Raw genomic sequence first — 18,100 nt, 5'->3', positions numbered from 1 at the left:
TTGCGTGTGATCATCCTGACCAAGATGGAGATAGACTAAATTGGTTTACAAATAAAACCTCTAATTATGTTTCTTTTTTAAACATACTCCCTCCGTAAAGAAATATAAGAGCATTTCGATAAGACAAAGGGAGCAGTTTTAAAATTTATGAAAAACTAGCTTCTCTTATCCTGGGATCTGTTATGGTAACAAAAAAAGTTTTAATTAGTTAGTTATAATGTGTCTATGGTACATCTAGATGTAACATAACAATGTCAGTTGATGTCATCAATTTTTTCCTTTGTTTTTTATTTTCCTTTTTCTTTTTCTTTTTTGCGGTTGTCTAGGAAGGGCTCCTAATCGGCGCCAAAGGCGTCGGTTAGGAGATCTGTCACTTACACGATTCCATTGTGGGCTGCAACTTCGAAACCCACTTGGTCGCTAACTATTTTCTCGACTTTTTTCGTTCGATCACTGGTCCCTGTACCGTTGGTTTCCTGGTCCGTGGTATGGTTGACAGGTCACGGTTGAACCCGCCAGTTAACTCTTTGTGAAAAAATATTCATTAAAAAATGCATAAAAATTGAATGTTTAACAGAATTTGAAGAAAATTAGTAAATTTTTAAAAGTTCATAAACTTTGAAGAAAGTTCATGAATTTGAAAAAAGTTCATCAAAATTGAAAAGGTTCATTGATCTTGGAAAAAAGTTCATCGATTTTGAAGAAAGTACATCGAATTTGAAAAAGTTCATAAAATTTGAAAAAAAAAATTATCTATGTTGAAAAAAGTTCATCGATCTTGAAACAAAATCATCAATTTTGAAAAGAGTTCATCTAATTTTAAAAACAATTCATCAAATTTGATAAAAGTTCATCATATTTGAAAAAAGGTCATGTAAATTTGAAAAGAAGTTCATCAAGTTTAAAAAAAGTTTATCGAATTTGAAAGTAGTTCGTGAATTTTGAGAAAAAAGAAAAAGGAAAAGAGAAAACTAGAAAGAAGAAAAGAAGGGAAGGATGTTAGTATTCACGTGAGGACCTGTGGTGGGATGGTTAGTGTGTCGCCCGAGGTCACCGGTACGAGTCGCGACATTGCAGCACACAGTAACGGGCATCTGAAGCGTCAAATAGGAACCACCTTGTCCTGGGGCTTGCAGCGAGGCGGAAGCTCGCCTCGGCAATGTCTTGGGCCTCTCCGTTCAGTTTCGTTAACGTAGCTTTGTTCAGTTAGGCTATCCTTTGTTTATTTTTCTTTTCTTTTCTTTTTTCCGTTCGATGGCTTGTCCTTATCCTTCACAAGAATGTTGTTTTCTAGTATAAACCATATATTCATGTATAGTTTAGAGATACATGGAAACATTGCGTTTTTTTATGTTCATGTAGCTTTTAGAAAAGTGTCCACATGTTTTAAAAATGTTCACTGCAAATTCGAAAAATGTTAATGCAATGTAAATTTTTTGTTAGCTTAATTTAAAAAAAAATTGATAACATTCCCAAAAAATGTTTGTGACATTTAAAAAATGCTCACACGTCTCATAAAATGTATGTCAAATTTTAGAAAAAAAATATACAGCATAAAAAATGTTCGTATAATTCAAAAAGAATGCTTTCTACCATTCAAAAAATGTACGTGACTTGTACAAAAAATATGTTTGCGCCATTCAAAAAATGTTTATATAAATGTAAAAAATGTTCATGTAGTACAATAAATGTTTCATATTATTCAAACAAATCTTCAATGTTTATTTGAAAAAAAATCTTTAACACATAATGGAAAAATGTTCAAACATATATTGGAAAAATGTTAATCATGTATTCGAAAATAATTCAACATGTATAAAAATACAGATATGTACAGAGAATGCACAACGTGTATTTGGAAAGAGTATTACGAAACATGTAAAAAAATAAAACCATGTATTTAAAGAATGTTAAAGACATGCTTGTTGCACTTATGTTGAAGACATGCAGTTGCGAGCGGGGTGACACATGCAGGGTGAGGGATACATTTGTAGTTGCATGTTTGATAATGGTCATGCAACAGGCATTAAAAAACCATGAGTTCTAAAAGAAAAAGAAAAAAAAGTAAACAATAGAAAGAAAAAAATAAAACAAAGAGGATGGACTATAACTAGGACACAAATTTGTCCGGCCCACCAGTTGTGTATCAAGGATGGACTTGCAACTGGGACAAAAACGGATCACCCCCACCACTAGTTGAGTGTCGACGGTGGACTTGCAACTAGGATGAAAATGGGTCGGGGTTGCATATCGAGGATTGACTTGCAATTGAGACAAAAATGGATCTGCCCCCAGTTGTGTATCATGTTGGGGATCGTAGCAGTAATCTAGCAACGAGAGGAAGTGGAGTGCATCTACATACCCTTGTAGATCGTCAAGCGGAAGCGTTGCAAGAACGCAGATGAAGGAGTCGTACTCGTAGCGATTCAGATCATGGTTGATTCCGATCTAAGCGCCGAACAACGGCGCCTCCGCGTTCAACACACGTGCAGCCCGGTGACGTCTCCTACGCCTTGATCCGGCAAGGGGAGAAGGAGAGGTTGGGGAAGACTCCGTCCAACAGCAGCACAACGACGTGGTGGTGGTGGAGGAGCGCGGAACTCCAGCAGGGCTTCGCCAAGCACTACGAGAGATGATGAGGTAGAGAGGTAGGGTTGCGCCAAGAGGGAGAGGATCTCGCGTGTCTTGCAGCCCCCAATACCTCAAGTATATATAGGGGAAGGGGGGGTTGCGCCCCCATCTAGGGTTCCCTCCCTAGGGGTGGCGGCAGCCCCAAAACCCATCTAGGGTGGCGGTCAAGGGGGAGGAAAGGGAGGCGCACCAAGCATGGGCCTTAGGGCCCATCTGCCCTTAGGGTTTGCCCCCTCTTCTCTCTAGGCGCATGGGCCTTGGTGGGGAGGCGCCCCAGCCCACCTAGGGGCTGGTCCCTTCTCATACTTGACCCATGTATGCCTCCGGGGCCCGTGGCCCCTCCCGGTGGACCCCCGGACCCCTCCGGTGGTCCCGGTACACTACTGGTGATGCCCGGAACACTTCCGGTGGCCAAAAACATACTTCCTATATATCAATCCTTACCTCCGGACCATTCCGGAACTCCTCATGACGTCCGGGATCTCATCCGGGACTCCGAACAACATTCGATAACCGCATACATACTTTCCCTATAACCCTGGCGTCATCGAACCTTAAGTGTGTAGACCCTACAGGCTCGGGAGTCATGCAGACATGGCCGAGACAACTCTCCGGTCAATAACCAACAGCGGGATCTGGATACCCATGTTGGTTCCGACATGCTCCACGATGATCTCATCGGATGAACCACGATGTCAAGGATTCAATCAATCCCGTATACAATTCCCTTTGTCTATCAGTACGATACTTGCCCGAGATTCGATCGTCGGTATCCCGATAACTTGTTCAATCTCGTTACCGGCAAGTCTCTTTACTCGTTCCGTAACACATCATCCCGTGATCAACTCCTTGGTCACATTTGTGCACATTATGATGATGTCCTACCAAGTGGGCCCAGAGATACCTCTCCATTTACACGGAGTGACAAATCCCAGTCTCGATTCGTGCCAACCCAACAGACACTTTTGGAGATACCCGTAGTGCACCTTTATAGCCACCCAGTTACGTTGTGACGTTTGGCACACCCAAAGCACTCCTACGGTATCCGAGAGTTGCACAATCTCATGGTCTAAGGAAATGATAGTTGACATTAGAAAAGCTTTAGCATACGAACTACACGATCTTGTGCCAGGCTTAGGATTTGGTCTTGTCCATCACATCATTCTCCTAATGATGTGATCCCGTTATCAACGACATCCAATGTCCATGGTCAGGAAACCGTAACCATCTATTGATCAACGAGCTAGTCAACTAGAGGCTTACTAGGGACATGGTGTTGTCTATGTATCTACACATGTATCTGAGTTTCCTATCAATACAATTCTAGCATGGATAATAAACGATTATCATGAACAAGGAAATATGATAATAACCAATTTATTATTGCCTCTAGGGCATATTTCCAACATATCATGGGTGGAATTGCAACTAAGACAAAAACAGATAGCCCCACATCCTAGTTGAATGTCGAGTGTGGACTTGCAACTCGAACAAAAAATGGACCATGTCTAGTTGTGTGTTGTAGATGCACTTGCAATTGGGACAAAAGTGGGTAGGGCCCTCAATTGCGTGTCAAGGATGGACTTATAGCTGGGACAAAAATTGGTCGCGGCCCCAGTTGCATGTCGTGAGTGGATTTGCAACTGGGACAAAAATGGGTCAGGGCCAATTGTGTGTGAAGGATGGACTAGTAACTAGGACAAAAATGGTTCAGACCCCAGTGGTGTATCTAGGGTGGAGTTGTAACTGAGAACATAAAAAGAGTCGCCACCACCCCTGGTTGCGTGTTGAGGGTGGACTTGCAATAATGGAAAAAAATGGGTAGGGTCCAGTTGCGTGTTGAGGATGGACTTGCGACCAGGACAAAAATTTGGCCTTTAATTGCATATCCAAGGTGGAGTTGGAACTAGGATAAAACGCTCGTAGTTGCGTGTCAAGGATGGATTTGAAGTTGTAATAATTCTTTTTCACCCCACTCGTCGACATGTCTTTATTTCTTAGAACATTTTGTGGACCTCTCTCTCTTGATCAACTTGTGCATAATTTCGATCAAGAGAAACATCATTATTTTGAGTTCACTCCTGAGACACATTTTTGTTACACCTAAACGCTGAGTTCGTCGTAACATCAGCAGCAACAACAACAACAAAATCGTCGACATGTCTTTGTTCCTTGGAACGCTTTGTGGACCTCTCTCTTAGTGAACTTGTGCATAATTTCAATAAAGAGAAACAACTTTATTTTTCACTCATGACACACATTTTTTTATATTTGGGGAATCGACAGGAGCACTAACTTTTGATAATGTATAGGGCACACGTTTTTGATGGGTGTACACAGCAAAACCCAAAGAAACAAAAACATTTACTCAACCAATGCCCACAGTGGGCATGGCCCCAGCAAATGCCAAGTCACTTCTTGAAGGTCAGCAAGGCTGCCTCATGGTGTGTCATGCGACGACCTATGAAAACATGTATGTTCCTCTCTTTTCAGATGGGCCATGAGTTGTAAATGACTTTTCAGATGGGCCATGAGTTGTGAATGAGCCTGCCGCTACAATGCCTTCACATTTCATTTGACTAGTTAATGAGCATCCACCATCCAGACACGACACCAGGTTCACGGAGGAAATTTGACAGCGGCAACTCCTCATTGGCCAAGTGATCGCCTGGTTCCAGACTACGACCGAGCAGGGGCAATCTTTGCAAAGGTGGGTCGCAATTTTACTTTTTTTGAAGGGAAAGGCTTCATGACTAGCTTTATTAGAACTTAAATAATATTTACATCGTCTGCTAATAAAGCACGATGTGTTTCTTCAATTTTTTAATCCGTTCATCACCGGAATTTTTTTTGTTCTATTCAAGATGGTACTAAATTTTTGTGTGTCCACCTGTTAAAAAAGAGAAACAGTTTTGTACGAATTTTGTACGTGGGCCGGCGGCGGTCCAGCAAAGCAAGACCATTGGTTTCCTGCTCATGCATATGAGAAACATTATTTATCGTATGGGGCGGCAAATAGTCAGAATTTCGTACATGGGGCCAAAGATTGAGCCGGCCTGTTTTTTTTTCTCCATTTCGTACATGTGTTTGAGTTGGCCATTTTTTAGCAGGAGTTGTTTGTTCGAATGGCTATAAGCACGTGGTCAAAATATTGAGGTCATGAGTCTAATCCTTTGACTCAACGGTTCTTCTGGATTTTTATTCGTTTCTTACAGGCACACGTCATTTTGGTAACTGCCAGTGACCTGACCCAGACACGAATTATTGTGCATCCCACATGCCATTTGACGATACAAGAGAATATATTGCTTAGGTATAATTAAAAGAAATTTTGGCACATGCCAATAAAAGAGGATATGCTGGTTTGGCTCTGATTAAAAAAAAGCAAGTAAGCGCTAAGATAATTGAAGAGAATAAACCCCGATAAAGTAGGGACCACCTGTTTATGTGTTGATTATGGCAATGAAATGAGATTAATTGAGTTAGTAATCTATCCGATTACGTCATCGTAGGGAAGTGGTCGAAGCAACTATGCCCCGAAGATCACCGGATGGCCACAAAATGAGGAGGCAACCATAACCTAGACACGGAGGCAAACCAAGAAAAAAACACACGAGTTGAGTGGTAGCCACCACACCGACCAACTCCAGCACTATCAAGATCTCGCGGGCCAAACATGACCCGCGAGAACACCGCAACTCCTCGCTCTGTCGCCCAACCGCTGCGGAGACCGTTTTGATGGACACATCAGTTAGCTCTTCCGATGCTTCTCGCAGAAAAAAAATCTCTTGTTACAACGCACAGACATATGTGCTAGTATAGACAAAACTATGTAGACACAAGGACGAGAGGCGGCCGGCACATCACACATCGGTGCGGGAACACACAAAGCAGGCAACGATCAACAAACCTGCACGAATATTATAAAACCCGATAGTGTTATGGAAGACTTATTAGATGTGACGTCGTTAAATTCCATCTAGGCGTGAACTAGCAAATCCGTTAGTTAGTCATAACGATAAGTACATTACTACCTTCGTCCCGGTGTATAAGTCATTCGCGTAGTTCTAGGTCGATAATTTAGCTATTTAAATATGTATTATATGTGACAAAAAATATATATTTAGAAACTACATCCGCGTGGAAATATATATTTAGAGTACTTTTCATGACATATAACACATATTTAATTTCTCAAATCGATGACCTAGAACTACGCGGATGACTTATACACCCGGACGGAGGTAGTACATTTTTTTAGAGGAAAGTCGTTCAGCAAACACCCCCTTGAGTCAATCAAATGTTGTGCGTGTGAAAGTCAATCAAATGTTATAAAAAGTTTGATTTTGGAGGAGGTTTGAGGCGTGGGTACGCGACGGTGACACGTCACGTGGCCACCGTCCGTCCGCCTGCAGGTGGGCCCCCCTCCTCCACGTCCTTCCAGAAACATCCACACCACTCGCCACTGCCCACCCCACTCCACTCCACCCCACCCGTGATACACGCGCGCGCGAGAGCGAGACCCATCGCCACAGCACTCGCTCCGGACCGCAATCCCGTCGCCGTCGACGTCAATGGCGTTCACGCCCTCCGCCGCCGTCCACTGCGCCGCGAGGACATTCTCCCCCTCCGCGCCGCCCCGCGGGCCGGCGAAATCTGCCTCCTTTGTCAGCGTTCCGGGGGGGCGGCGCCGGGTGGTGGCCGCGGCGCTGGGGGACATGGACATGCGCCCGGCCATCGACGAGAACCCCGAGGGCGTGCTGTCCGGCGAGTGGCCCGGCAACTTCTCCCTCGCCAGCTACGACGACCTCCGCCAGTACCTCGAGTCCCAGATCGTCTCCACCGACAAGGTCCGTCCGTCGCTCGCTCGCCTTCTTGCCAGATGCGTTCTTCTCACCTTTTTTTTGGCTGGATCTGATGGGTTTCTGGCGGTTCCGTCGCGACTGCATCGAATTGAATCTGGTTCGGTTGGTCTGCTGCAGATGAGCCCCACGGCGAAGCTCGGGGAGGTGATGTCGCGCCCGGTGGAGGTGGCCACGCCGGACCAGAAGCTGGCCGAGATCGACGCCCTCTTCGCCACCCAGTCCGGCCTGCCCGTCGTCGACGGCGAGGGCAGGTGCATCGGGGTCGTCTCCAAGAAGGACAAGGCCAGGGCCTCCAATGGGGTGAGTCTGTGCTCTTCAACCAATTGTATCTCGAACCATCATTTGTTAGAATATATGTCTAATCTGACAGAAGGCATGGATTGGGAATTGTTCCTGTCTTGTTTGATTTGTCTGAACATGGATTTCTGTCAAAGTCAAATTCAGTTGTATGCTCCACCCACTGTTAGATTTACAGTACCACTAGCTGCACTTTCAGTTCATACTGAATGCTGAAGCACAAAATATAATCAAATTTAGGCAAACAATAACATGTTGAGGTCCCCTGAGGTTGGTACCTGAATATTCAGGGATTGGACTAGATGGCATGAACTTCAAAGAATAACCTCGAATGCACAGAACATTTGGGGGCGGAAAGAAAATGGTGCCTGCTGAAGCACAAATTGTATAACTAAAAGAATGTAACCATTAACATGTTCAAGTCCTGTAAGGTGGTACCACAACATTTAGGGGTTGAATTAGATGGTGTGAACTTTCAAAGATAACCTCAAGTGGGTAAAAACATCTACCCTGAATTTTGCATCGAACATGCTGAATATTACTGATGTCCATTGGGCAGCAGTTACCTATATATGAACCAGCCTGCAAGTGAGGAATAACAAAAGTTTAACCCCATAGAAAATTTTGTCTCGATTGTTTTTACAGGTTAAGAAAATAAATATCAGTTAACTAGTAAAATATCGAGATGCAAATTGAGTATGTATGAACTGATCTTTGACAGTTAGTTTTTAACACATTATTGTATTCCAGGACCTATTTAATTGTAGTCTAAATCATCACTAAACGGTGACATGTGTGTTAGAAACATCCCTAAATAAAGGCCGCTGCTTCTAAGACTCTCGCCTTACTTCTAATAATCTTTGGTTTGGCTTTGATATGACCTCATGTGCACTAAACTATACTAGAGAATAATGTGGGATTTTTTTTTGTAAGTTTCTGAGATTCAGTCTATAAGCATTTTTGGTGACGTTGATCCATCCTTGCCTGTTCTTATGATGCAGTTGGACTCAACCATTGGAGAAGTCATGTCCTCTCCTGCTGTAACTCTGACTCTAGAGAAGACTGTCTTGGGTAACTTTTGCTTCCCTCTACACTACAGCCCTACAGCTCTACAACATAATAGCTACTGTAATAAAGAAATGTAATGTATTTTCAGTAAGATGTGCTAATGTGTTTTTTTTTAAACTTGTTTCATGAGCAGAAGCTGCTGCACTAATGCTCAAGCACAAAGTTCACAGGATACCAGTTGTGAATGAACAACAGCAAGTGATCGGTAAGAGTTGGCAAATCCCTTTGATTGCCATTTCTGAAAAATAATAATTAGATGCAGCAATTTACTTAATATGGTTACCATAAATGCCACTCGATGCAGTGTAGTTTAAAAAGAAAAGTTTGCCGCTATGTAGAACCATTGGTTTTAGCTGTTTGCATTTGGATAGTAGGGTAAAGATGTCGGGTACCTGCTGGTTAGATGGTAACTGAGTGATGCTCTTATGAAATAATGCATTTTAGTTTTCTTTCTACCTTATCAAGACTCGTATTTCTTGGACATTCTACTACCAGTATAATCTACATTCCCAGTTATCTCCACTGAAAACAAGCCGAAAGCAGCCACACATTTCTCAGTTTTAGTCTTCAAGCTTTTCACTGTAACTGTAGGCACCGTTTCTCAGTTCCCCGGAACCTAGTTTGAGCAACCAATGCATCAAACCGCAATGACTACAGAAGACTGTTCACGCAACTGCATACACATTTACTTACCTAATGAGAACAAGAAGCATTGTCTTCACTAAACTGCAGAGAACCCTTCCATTATAACTGCTGGATAAAACATTATTGTTCTTCCTAGCGTGAACAAGAACACCGCACACATACATGACCATTTATTTCCGACAAGCAGGTATCGTAACGCGGACGGACGTCTTCCAGGCCTTGGAGGCCAGCAAGGCGTAAGAAGATCCTGCATCCTCCATCCCCACTGTACATTTCGACGGCAGCAGCGTATTTAGCCTACGGTAATGCTGCTCATGTACAGTAATAATCCTAGCGGTGTGGTATGTTGTACATGTGGGGGCCTTCCTCTACCGGGGCCTCGGCGTGTTCTTCGTGTTTCTATATGAGCTGTGTCCTGTGTTTCTGGATCTGTGTGACCTTGAATAGTTGTTGTGACATGGGTGCTTGCTCTCTTTTGCGATGAGTTGTCTTTGCCATCTCTCTTTCATGTAGCAGGCGCTGATGTACATTTGAACTTTGATTTTTTTTAGCATGTATATGATTTTGTTTGAGAAAATATGGGGAGGTTGTCCATGTGGAAACAATATATTTTTCTGCCTCAGTCATACAATATCCATGTGCTTTGTCAGAAATTTTAGGTTTAAATTCGAGCTTGAGAACCAGAAAAGACATAGTAGTACGAAATTACGATAGTATCAAATCGAGCTTGAGATTTAAATACAGCTTTATTTGTTGCAGCTCACCAGAGTGTATCTACTCACTGAGCCGTTCCAGCTGGGCTCACGGGTTGGGCCTTGCCTCCCTCCTGGGCCGTTCCAGCTGGGCTGGGCCTTCAGTACCACGGGATGACCTGGTGGATCCCGTAACAAAAAGATGTGTGGGGCCTTTCGGCCGGGCTCGGGCTGGCAAATCTGTTGTTGGGCTTTGACAAGCCCGGCCTGAAACCAGGCCTGGCCTGATGAATGCCAGGTTTAGTGGGGAGGGGGAGAAAGTGAGAACAACTAGTTGAAGAGCGCTCTTTCCGGAGCCTCGCAGCGATCACTTGCGGGTGGGCCGGCTCTCCCTTCGAATTTTATTTTTATTTTTATTTTTTCACACATGTTTTTGGGTTTTAAACGGTTTTGTTCTGAATTTTTTGTCCTTTTGATTTTCCACTGGTCTTCCTTAGCTTTTGGATCAAACAAAAATTTTGAAAAGATTTTTTTAGAAAACATGTTTTTTCGCGAGAGGCACGGCTTTTGCTTTTACGAGAGACACAAACCATGCCTCTTGGAAAACGAAAAAAAATTGTATTTCCTTTTTTCTTCCTTCCACGAGCGATACGGCCGTGCCTCTCAGAAAAATAAAAAACATGTTTTTTAACTTTTTCTTTCGCGAGAGAAATGGTTTTGCTTCCGCGAAAGCCACGGTTGTGTTTTCGTGAGAGGCATGGCCGTGCCTCTTAGAAATGAAAAAAAAACATGTTTTTGTTTTTTTCTTCCGTAAGAGGCACGATTATGCTTTTCGGGAGTGGCATGACCTCTCAGAAATGGAAAAAGAATGCGTTTTTTGTTTGTTTTTCACGAGAGGCATGGTTTTGCTCCTGCGAGAGGCACAGTCGACAGTCATGCTCTTGCGGAAAGGAAAAAAAATCAGGCTCCCGGTTTGATTTTTTTGTAAAAAAAATTTCGTTAAAATCTATCAACACGGGATCTAGTTTTGAAGATCTCGACGTGAGGAATTCAACGGTAAAAACAGTTCAAGATTTGGATGCATGGTTAAAAGATAAAATGTTTTGAATAAACATATCTATAAAAAAGGAAAAATTCTCAGGTTGTGACAAATGATGCACATGCAGCGCGTCACTTGTCACAACCTAAGTGCTGGAATCTTGTCTATCATGTGGAGGAGAACAATGAAGTTCCTACTAGGAGCAAGAGACAGAGGACTGCAAAGTCCTTTGGTGATGATTGTCTTGTGTATCTCATAGATAACACTCTCAGTTCTATTTCAGAGGCATATGCATCTGAAGATGCTCATTATTGGAAGGAAGCAGTTCATAGTGAGATGGAGTTCATCTTGACGAATGAAACTTGGGAGATAACTGATCGTCCTTATGGGTGCAAACCTATAGAATGCAAATGGGTATTCAAGAAGAAGCTTAGACCTGATGGTACTATTGAAAAGTACAAGGGCTTGTGGCTAAGGGTTATACTCAAAAGGAAGGTGAAGACTTTTTTGATACTTACTCACATGTGGCTCGACTGACCACTATTCGAGTTCTACTTTCACTAGCTGCCTCACATGGTCTTCTCGTTCATCAAATGGATGTTAAGACTGCTTTCCTAAATGGAGAGTTGGACGAGGAAATCTATATGGAACAACCAGATGGGTTTGTACTAGATGGTCAGGAAGGAAAAGTGTGCAAGTTGCTGAAGTCTTTGTATAGACTCAAGCAAGCACCTAAACAGTGGCATGAGAAGTTTGAAAGAACTTTATCAGCTGCAGGCTTTGTTGTAAATAGTCCTAGCCATCTCAGGCCCGGCCCTGTCGGCCCACCCAGGCCCGACCCTAAAATCCAGGGCCTAGGCTCGATGGGCTTGACCGTGGGCCGGGCTTGGGCCTGAGTTTTGAGCCCATAGCAGGGCCTAGGCAGGCTTGGGCTTAGCATATTGACATTTTAAGGAAGAGGCCCAGCCCACGACCCTAAGCCCTAAGGGCTTTTCAGGGCTTTTTACCAGATGGGCCGGGCTTGGGCTTGAAAAGTAGGGCCTGGGAGGGCCTGGGCCTCAGTCTTCTGCCATGGACTTTTTTAGGCCCGGCCCATGGCCAGATATAGTTGTAAACGAAGCTGACAAATGTGTGTACTATCGCCATGGTGGGGGCGAAGGAGTTATTCTTTGCTTATATGTTGATGACATACTGATTTTCAGAACAAATATGGATGTTATTAAGGAGGTCAAGGATTTCCTATCTCGTTGTTTCGAGATGAAGAATTTAGGAGTAGCTAATGTCATTCTAAACATCAAGTTGTTGAGAGACGGTGATGGTGAGATTACATTGCTTTAATCTCACTATGTGGAAAAGATCTTGAGTCGTTTTGGCTATAGTGACTGCAAGCCCTCTCCAACACCATATGATGCGAGTGTGTTACTTCGAAAGAATCGAAGAATTGCTAGAGATCAATTGAAATATTCTCAGATTATTGGCTCACTTATGTACTTAGCCAGTATTACAAGACCTAACATCTCTTTTGCTGTTAGCAAACTGAGTCGGTTTGTCTCAAAACCAGGAGATGTGCATTGGAAAGCTCTAGAGAGAGTTTTGCGTTATTTGAAAGGCACTGCGAATTATGAAATTCACTACATCGGGCACCCAAAGGTGCTTGAAGGGTATAATGACTCAAACTGGATCTCAGATGCTGATGAGATAAGGGCCACGAGCGGTTATGTATTCACTCATGGAGGTGGCGCTGTTTCTTAGAAGTCTTGCAAGCAGGCCATCTTAACGAGGTCAACAATGGAAGCAGAACTCACAGCACTAGATACAGCTACGGTCGAAGTAGATTGGCTTCGCCGGCTCTTGAATGACTTGCCGATTGTTGAGAAACTTGTACCGGGTATCGATATGAACTGCGACAATCAAAATGTGATCACGAAAATGAGCAGCTCAAAGGATAACATAAAGTCATCAAGACACGTTCAGAGAAGGTTAAAGTCTGTCAGGAAAATAAGAAACTCCGGAGTTATTGCATTGGATTATATCCAAACTTCTAAAAAAACTGGTAGATCCTTTTAATAAGAGTTTATCACGTAATGTGATAGATAATGCGTCGAGGGAGATGGGTATGAGACCCACAATATGAGTTGTTCACAGTGGTAACATATTATTTGTGATTGGAGATCCCGTGAATTAGATGTGGAAGATAAGATGTTGATCAACTGAGAGGAGAGTATCCTTACTATTAAAAATACCACTCCATGACGATGCAATACTCTCCTAATCTGCATGGCAGGTTGATGTATATCTTAATGTGTTCTAAGTGACTCATTTAAGCAGACATGTTGTCCTGCAGAATATCTTTTGAAGGACACACCTATATGAGTCTGATTGTCAAACGTCACAATCTATGAGAGTAGGGTTCTCTCAAGTAAACTCATGAAAGGTCACGGAGTATGACGCATAAGCTCCACCCGCGGGGAAGACCCACGGTAGCCTAGTATCGGTCAAGGCTTTATGTGAAGGTAGATTCGCAGAAAATTTGCAGTTCAAGGCCCAGTCTATTGTTTAAGTTGCTTACTAGTGTAGCATAGAGTTCTAGGTGAAAGTTCAACTTAACAGTCTTCACTGCAGTACCGGTATATAAAACAGTGTTTTGGAACCAAAGGCAAATTATGTGTGTCTCTGGGATCTGGTGGGGGATTCCTGAAATTTTGTCTATTTTGGGCCTAGCCCAATAGTAGTTTCAGAAATTTCTAATAAATCCTAAAGGCTCACGCAGCCCATTCGTGCAAGGCAAGAGGTGGAACTAAAGTTTAGTCTCACATTGCTAGTTTAGAGGGAGTTGGACCTCTTTATAAGGGAGGTTCTTTCCCCACTTGTATGAGCATGAGAACAAGAGGGACATCCACGCGCGCTTCTCCTCCTCCGCGTGCCTCGCCACGCCACGCCACGCCTCGCCACGACGCGACGCGACGCGACGAGTCTGTTCGCTTCGTCTTCCTCTGTTGCTTCACCTCCCGTCGCAGCCTGTTCGCCCTGTTCGCCTCCTTCTCCTGTGTCTATTTAAGAGAGGTCGCACCTTTTGAGTCCTGTACGGAAGAAGGGAGATAAGGTTTTTGGGGAGCGCTTCGCGCGACTGCGCTTCTGCTGCTGCTGTCCCGTACGTGGTCTTCCTCTTTCTATTAAAGGTCCTGTTACAGTTCCTTGTTCTAGTGTTTGACCTAAATATATTAGAATCTATTTTATATATGCAACTTGCTATACTGTCTGCTCTAGATGTGTTTAGTCACGGTTCATATATAAAGATATTGTTTACCTTCTCTTATATAAATTGCATGACTTATTTTATCACTGTCATACTAGTCATGCTTTATCTAGTATTTCTGTTAATAAAATCATTCGGTAAATTGCTCATATTTCCAACACTAAGAAGGCAAGAGTGATCTTTGCAAGAAATACTTCTCAATTAGTGATTTCGATAAAAGATGCATTCGTGGTGGGTTTGTGGGATTAGCGACCTGTTCTTTTCTTCACGGATGATGCGTGGATGGTTCGATGGTTTTAACAGGTCGTGGACGTGCCTGTTTGATTGAGAATCGACGACGAATCACGGTCGAACCATTACGAAGACGAGGAGTTGTGGGACGAATGTGAGCATGGTTGGGATCTACTACTTGAGAATATAATTTGAACAAGACGACTGATCATGAAAAGTACAATTGGTACGTCATGCGCAATTCCCAGTTTTTCTTCAAACAATCCAAGTATATGGTCATATTGCTAAAAATATGAATTCTATTCCGCGCATTGAGCAGCCCACTTTGCTGGTAAATAAGTTAAATAAAAGTACATTTTGTTTATTAAGCCGTGCGGACAAGAAACGTAGCGAAACCAGCTGGATATAAATTGAAATCGGACACGCGCGCAAAACAATACTCCCTCCGTTCCACAATGTAGTGTTTCCTCTATCCACGTGTTTCAACTTTGACCGTAAATTTAACTACCAAGACCGATTGCGGCGGGAGCAAAAATTATATCAGTGAATTCGTATTTGAAAGAAGTTTTCAATTATATAATTTTTTCTCCCGCAGCAGTCGGTCTCGTTAGTTAAATTTATGGTCAAAGTTGGATCTTGGGAAGCGCGATCGCACTATATTTTGGAATAAAGGGAGTAGCAAGGAACCAACACTGACAACGGCGAGGAACGCATGCATGCCATTGGGGAATCGATGAGCTAGAGCTGATCAGCCTCACGGCTGTCTGCCGAGGCCGACGGTCACCTGCGCGCTGAGGACGCCGGCGGTCATGTCCACCTCCGCCTCGACCGCGAAGGTCCCGGCTTTCACCTGGACGCCCCCCTCCAAGTTATCCAAGTCAAACCCGCCGCCAACAGCCACTTTGCCGGCCAACATCCTGCCGGCGGCAGGCACCACATAGCCTATCTGCAGGACCACGCCGACCAAGAGAATCATTCATATACCTCCCACATTTCAGTTGATAACAGCATCTCCAGCCGTTGGCCCCCTAGGACGCATAAAAATCGCTTCTTGGAGGCGAGCCGGCGATACAATCGGCTGTGAGGCGATTTTGCGTCCAGTCGTCACCCCCAGGCGCCGATATTGGCCCACTTTTCAGCCATATTTCGGGGAATAAAGGGCCCATATGGGCGACAATAGACCCATATTCGGCGTGGTTCGTTGTTGCTCAGCGTTCAATTATCAATATAAATTTTTTTTATCACATACTTCATCACAGAAAAATCAAATACTTCAACAAAATAGTACAATAACAAATAGTTCAATACAAATTATATAGTTCAACAAATAAAAACTCATATTTCATCACACATCGCGCCCGGCGTCGCCCTTGAGCCTCCATAGGTGCTCTATCAGATCTTGATGCAGTTGATGATGCATCTGTGGGTCTCGGATCTCTTGACGCATACTGAGATAGGCAGTCCAGGTTGCCGGTAGCTGGTGATCAACTTCGCCTAGAGGACCCTGCCTGTAGTATGGTTCAGTGTCAAACACTGGGTCTTCTTACTCGCTCTTGATGATCATATTGTGCAAGATGACACAGCAAGTCATAATCTCCCATATTTGATCTTTCGATCAGCTCTGAGCGGTGTACCGGACAACAGCAAATCGAGATTGGAGCACACCAAATGCCCGCTCGACATCCTTCCTGCAAGCCTCCTGAACCTTCGCAAATCAGGCATTCTTGCCTCCTGGCACAAGGTTTGAGATCGTCTTCACAAATGTCGACCATCTCGGATAGATGCCATCAGCTAGATAGTAGCCCATGTTGTAGTGTTGCCCATTGATCTCGAAGTTCACCGGAGGAGAATGACCTTCAACAAGCTTGGCAAAGACAGGAGAGCACTGCAACACGTTGATGTCATTGTGAGTTCCTGGCATACCAAAGAAGGAGTGCCAAATCCAGAGGTCCTGTGTGGCCACAGCCTCAAGTACCACACTGCAACCGCCTTTGGCGCTTTTGTACATCCCCTGTCAAGCAAATGGGAAATTCTTCCATTTCCAATGCATGCAGTCGATACTTCCAAGCATCCTAGGAAATCCTCTTGCTTCATTCTATGCTAGGATCCGAGCAGTGTCTTCCGCATTGGGTGTTCTTAAGTATTGCGGTCCAAACGCTGCCACCACTGCCCGACAGAACTTGTAGAAACACTCCATGCTGGTGGACTCGGCCATGCGCCCATAGTCGTCCAGTGAATCACCGGGAGCTCCGTATGCAAGCATCCTCATCGCTGTCGTGCACTTCTGGATCGAGGTGAATCCAAGTTTGCCGGTGCAATCCATCTTGCACTTGAAGTAGTTGTCGAACTCCCGGATGGAATTCACAATCCCGAGGAAGAGCTTTCGGCTCATCCGATAACGGCGCCGAAATGTCTTATCGTCGTGAAGTGGAGCATCGGCGAAGTAGTCGGAGTAGAGCATGCAGTAGCCTTCGAGACGATGCCGGTTTTTTGCTTTCACCCGCCCCGGCGCCGAGCCACCTCGCCGTGGCTTTTCATTGCTCGCCAGCAGCTGGGCGAGGGCGGCGAGCACCATCAGATGCTCTTCTTCCTGGACGTCGGCCTCGGCTTCCTCCTCCAGCAGCGCGGCGAGCGCTTCCTCGTCATCCGAGTCCATCGCCGAGGCAGGCAAATCGCCGAACACCTTGCGCCCGGTGGGCGTGCACACGCCGACGCCCAGCTGTTGTTGGATGGGCTGCCGCAGCGAACCTATGCTATTTATCCGACGGGGAATGGCTATCTAGCGGTGAAGGGCGGCGGGCGGCGCCGGGATATAGCTAGTGGCGGCCGAGGGCGCGGGGGGTGGAAGGCGGGTCGGGAAAGAAAATCTTGACTTTTCGCCTGACGGTGTGGGCCAGCCGCGCTTTTCCCTTGCGCCGGAGCCCCCGATCGCCCCCCAGTGCGTCGGGTTCGGCCTGCCGCCGCCTAGCGAAAAAAGGCCGAACCGGCGCTTTTCGTCGTCCTGGGGGCGCGACTGGGGCGTTTTTTTGACGCTGGCGCCGAAAAAATGGCCTGGGAAGGCCTATTGGGGACGCGGCTGGAGATGCTCTAAATGCAAGGTTTTGTCAAAATATGTTAAACAGCTCGTCTAAAATAGAACCAGTTTTATGCGCACACAGAGGGGCACTTCCCCTATTTTTATCTCTGTGGCTGTCAACACCCAACAATCAATCAAGCTGGCAGGAATTTGTTTTTCTTAAAGGTGGCTGCATGTGTTATATTAAAGGAAAATCAAAAGCCAGGGAAATAACCCAAAAGTACAAATGTTTACATGACCAGAGTACAACCACAGTTTCAAAACCGGAGAAAAGAAGCCCTAAGTACAAACGTTTACATG

The 18,100-nt window shown here is 44.5% G+C and overlaps 1 protein-coding gene across 1 annotated transcript; it reads left to right on the top strand.

Annotated features, from left to right (window-relative positions):
* Positions 1-7,105: 7,105 nt before the first annotated feature.
* Positions 7,106-10,128, top strand: LOC123186959 (CBS domain-containing protein CBSX1, chloroplastic). The gene is made up of 5 exons (XM_044598691.1): positions 7,106-7,481; positions 7,614-7,796; positions 8,795-8,864; positions 8,995-9,066; positions 9,694-10,128. Exons 1-5 carry the CDS (start codon positions 7,206-7,208, stop codon positions 9,744-9,746), a joined length of 654 nt encoding a protein of 217 aa, XP_044454626.1. The 5' UTR covers positions 7,106-7,205; the 3' UTR covers positions 9,747-10,128.
* Positions 10,129-18,100: the final 7,972 nt, after the last annotated feature.

The sequence above is a fragment of the Triticum aestivum genome, chromosome 2A (assembly GCF_018294505.1).
Source record: "Triticum aestivum cultivar Chinese Spring chromosome 2A, IWGSC CS RefSeq v2.1, whole genome shotgun sequence".
Taxonomy (NCBI): Eukaryota; Viridiplantae; Streptophyta; class Magnoliopsida; order Poales; family Poaceae; genus Triticum; species Triticum aestivum.
Note: the sequence above shows the minus strand (reverse complement) of the source record. Positions and strands in the feature narration are given on the sequence as shown.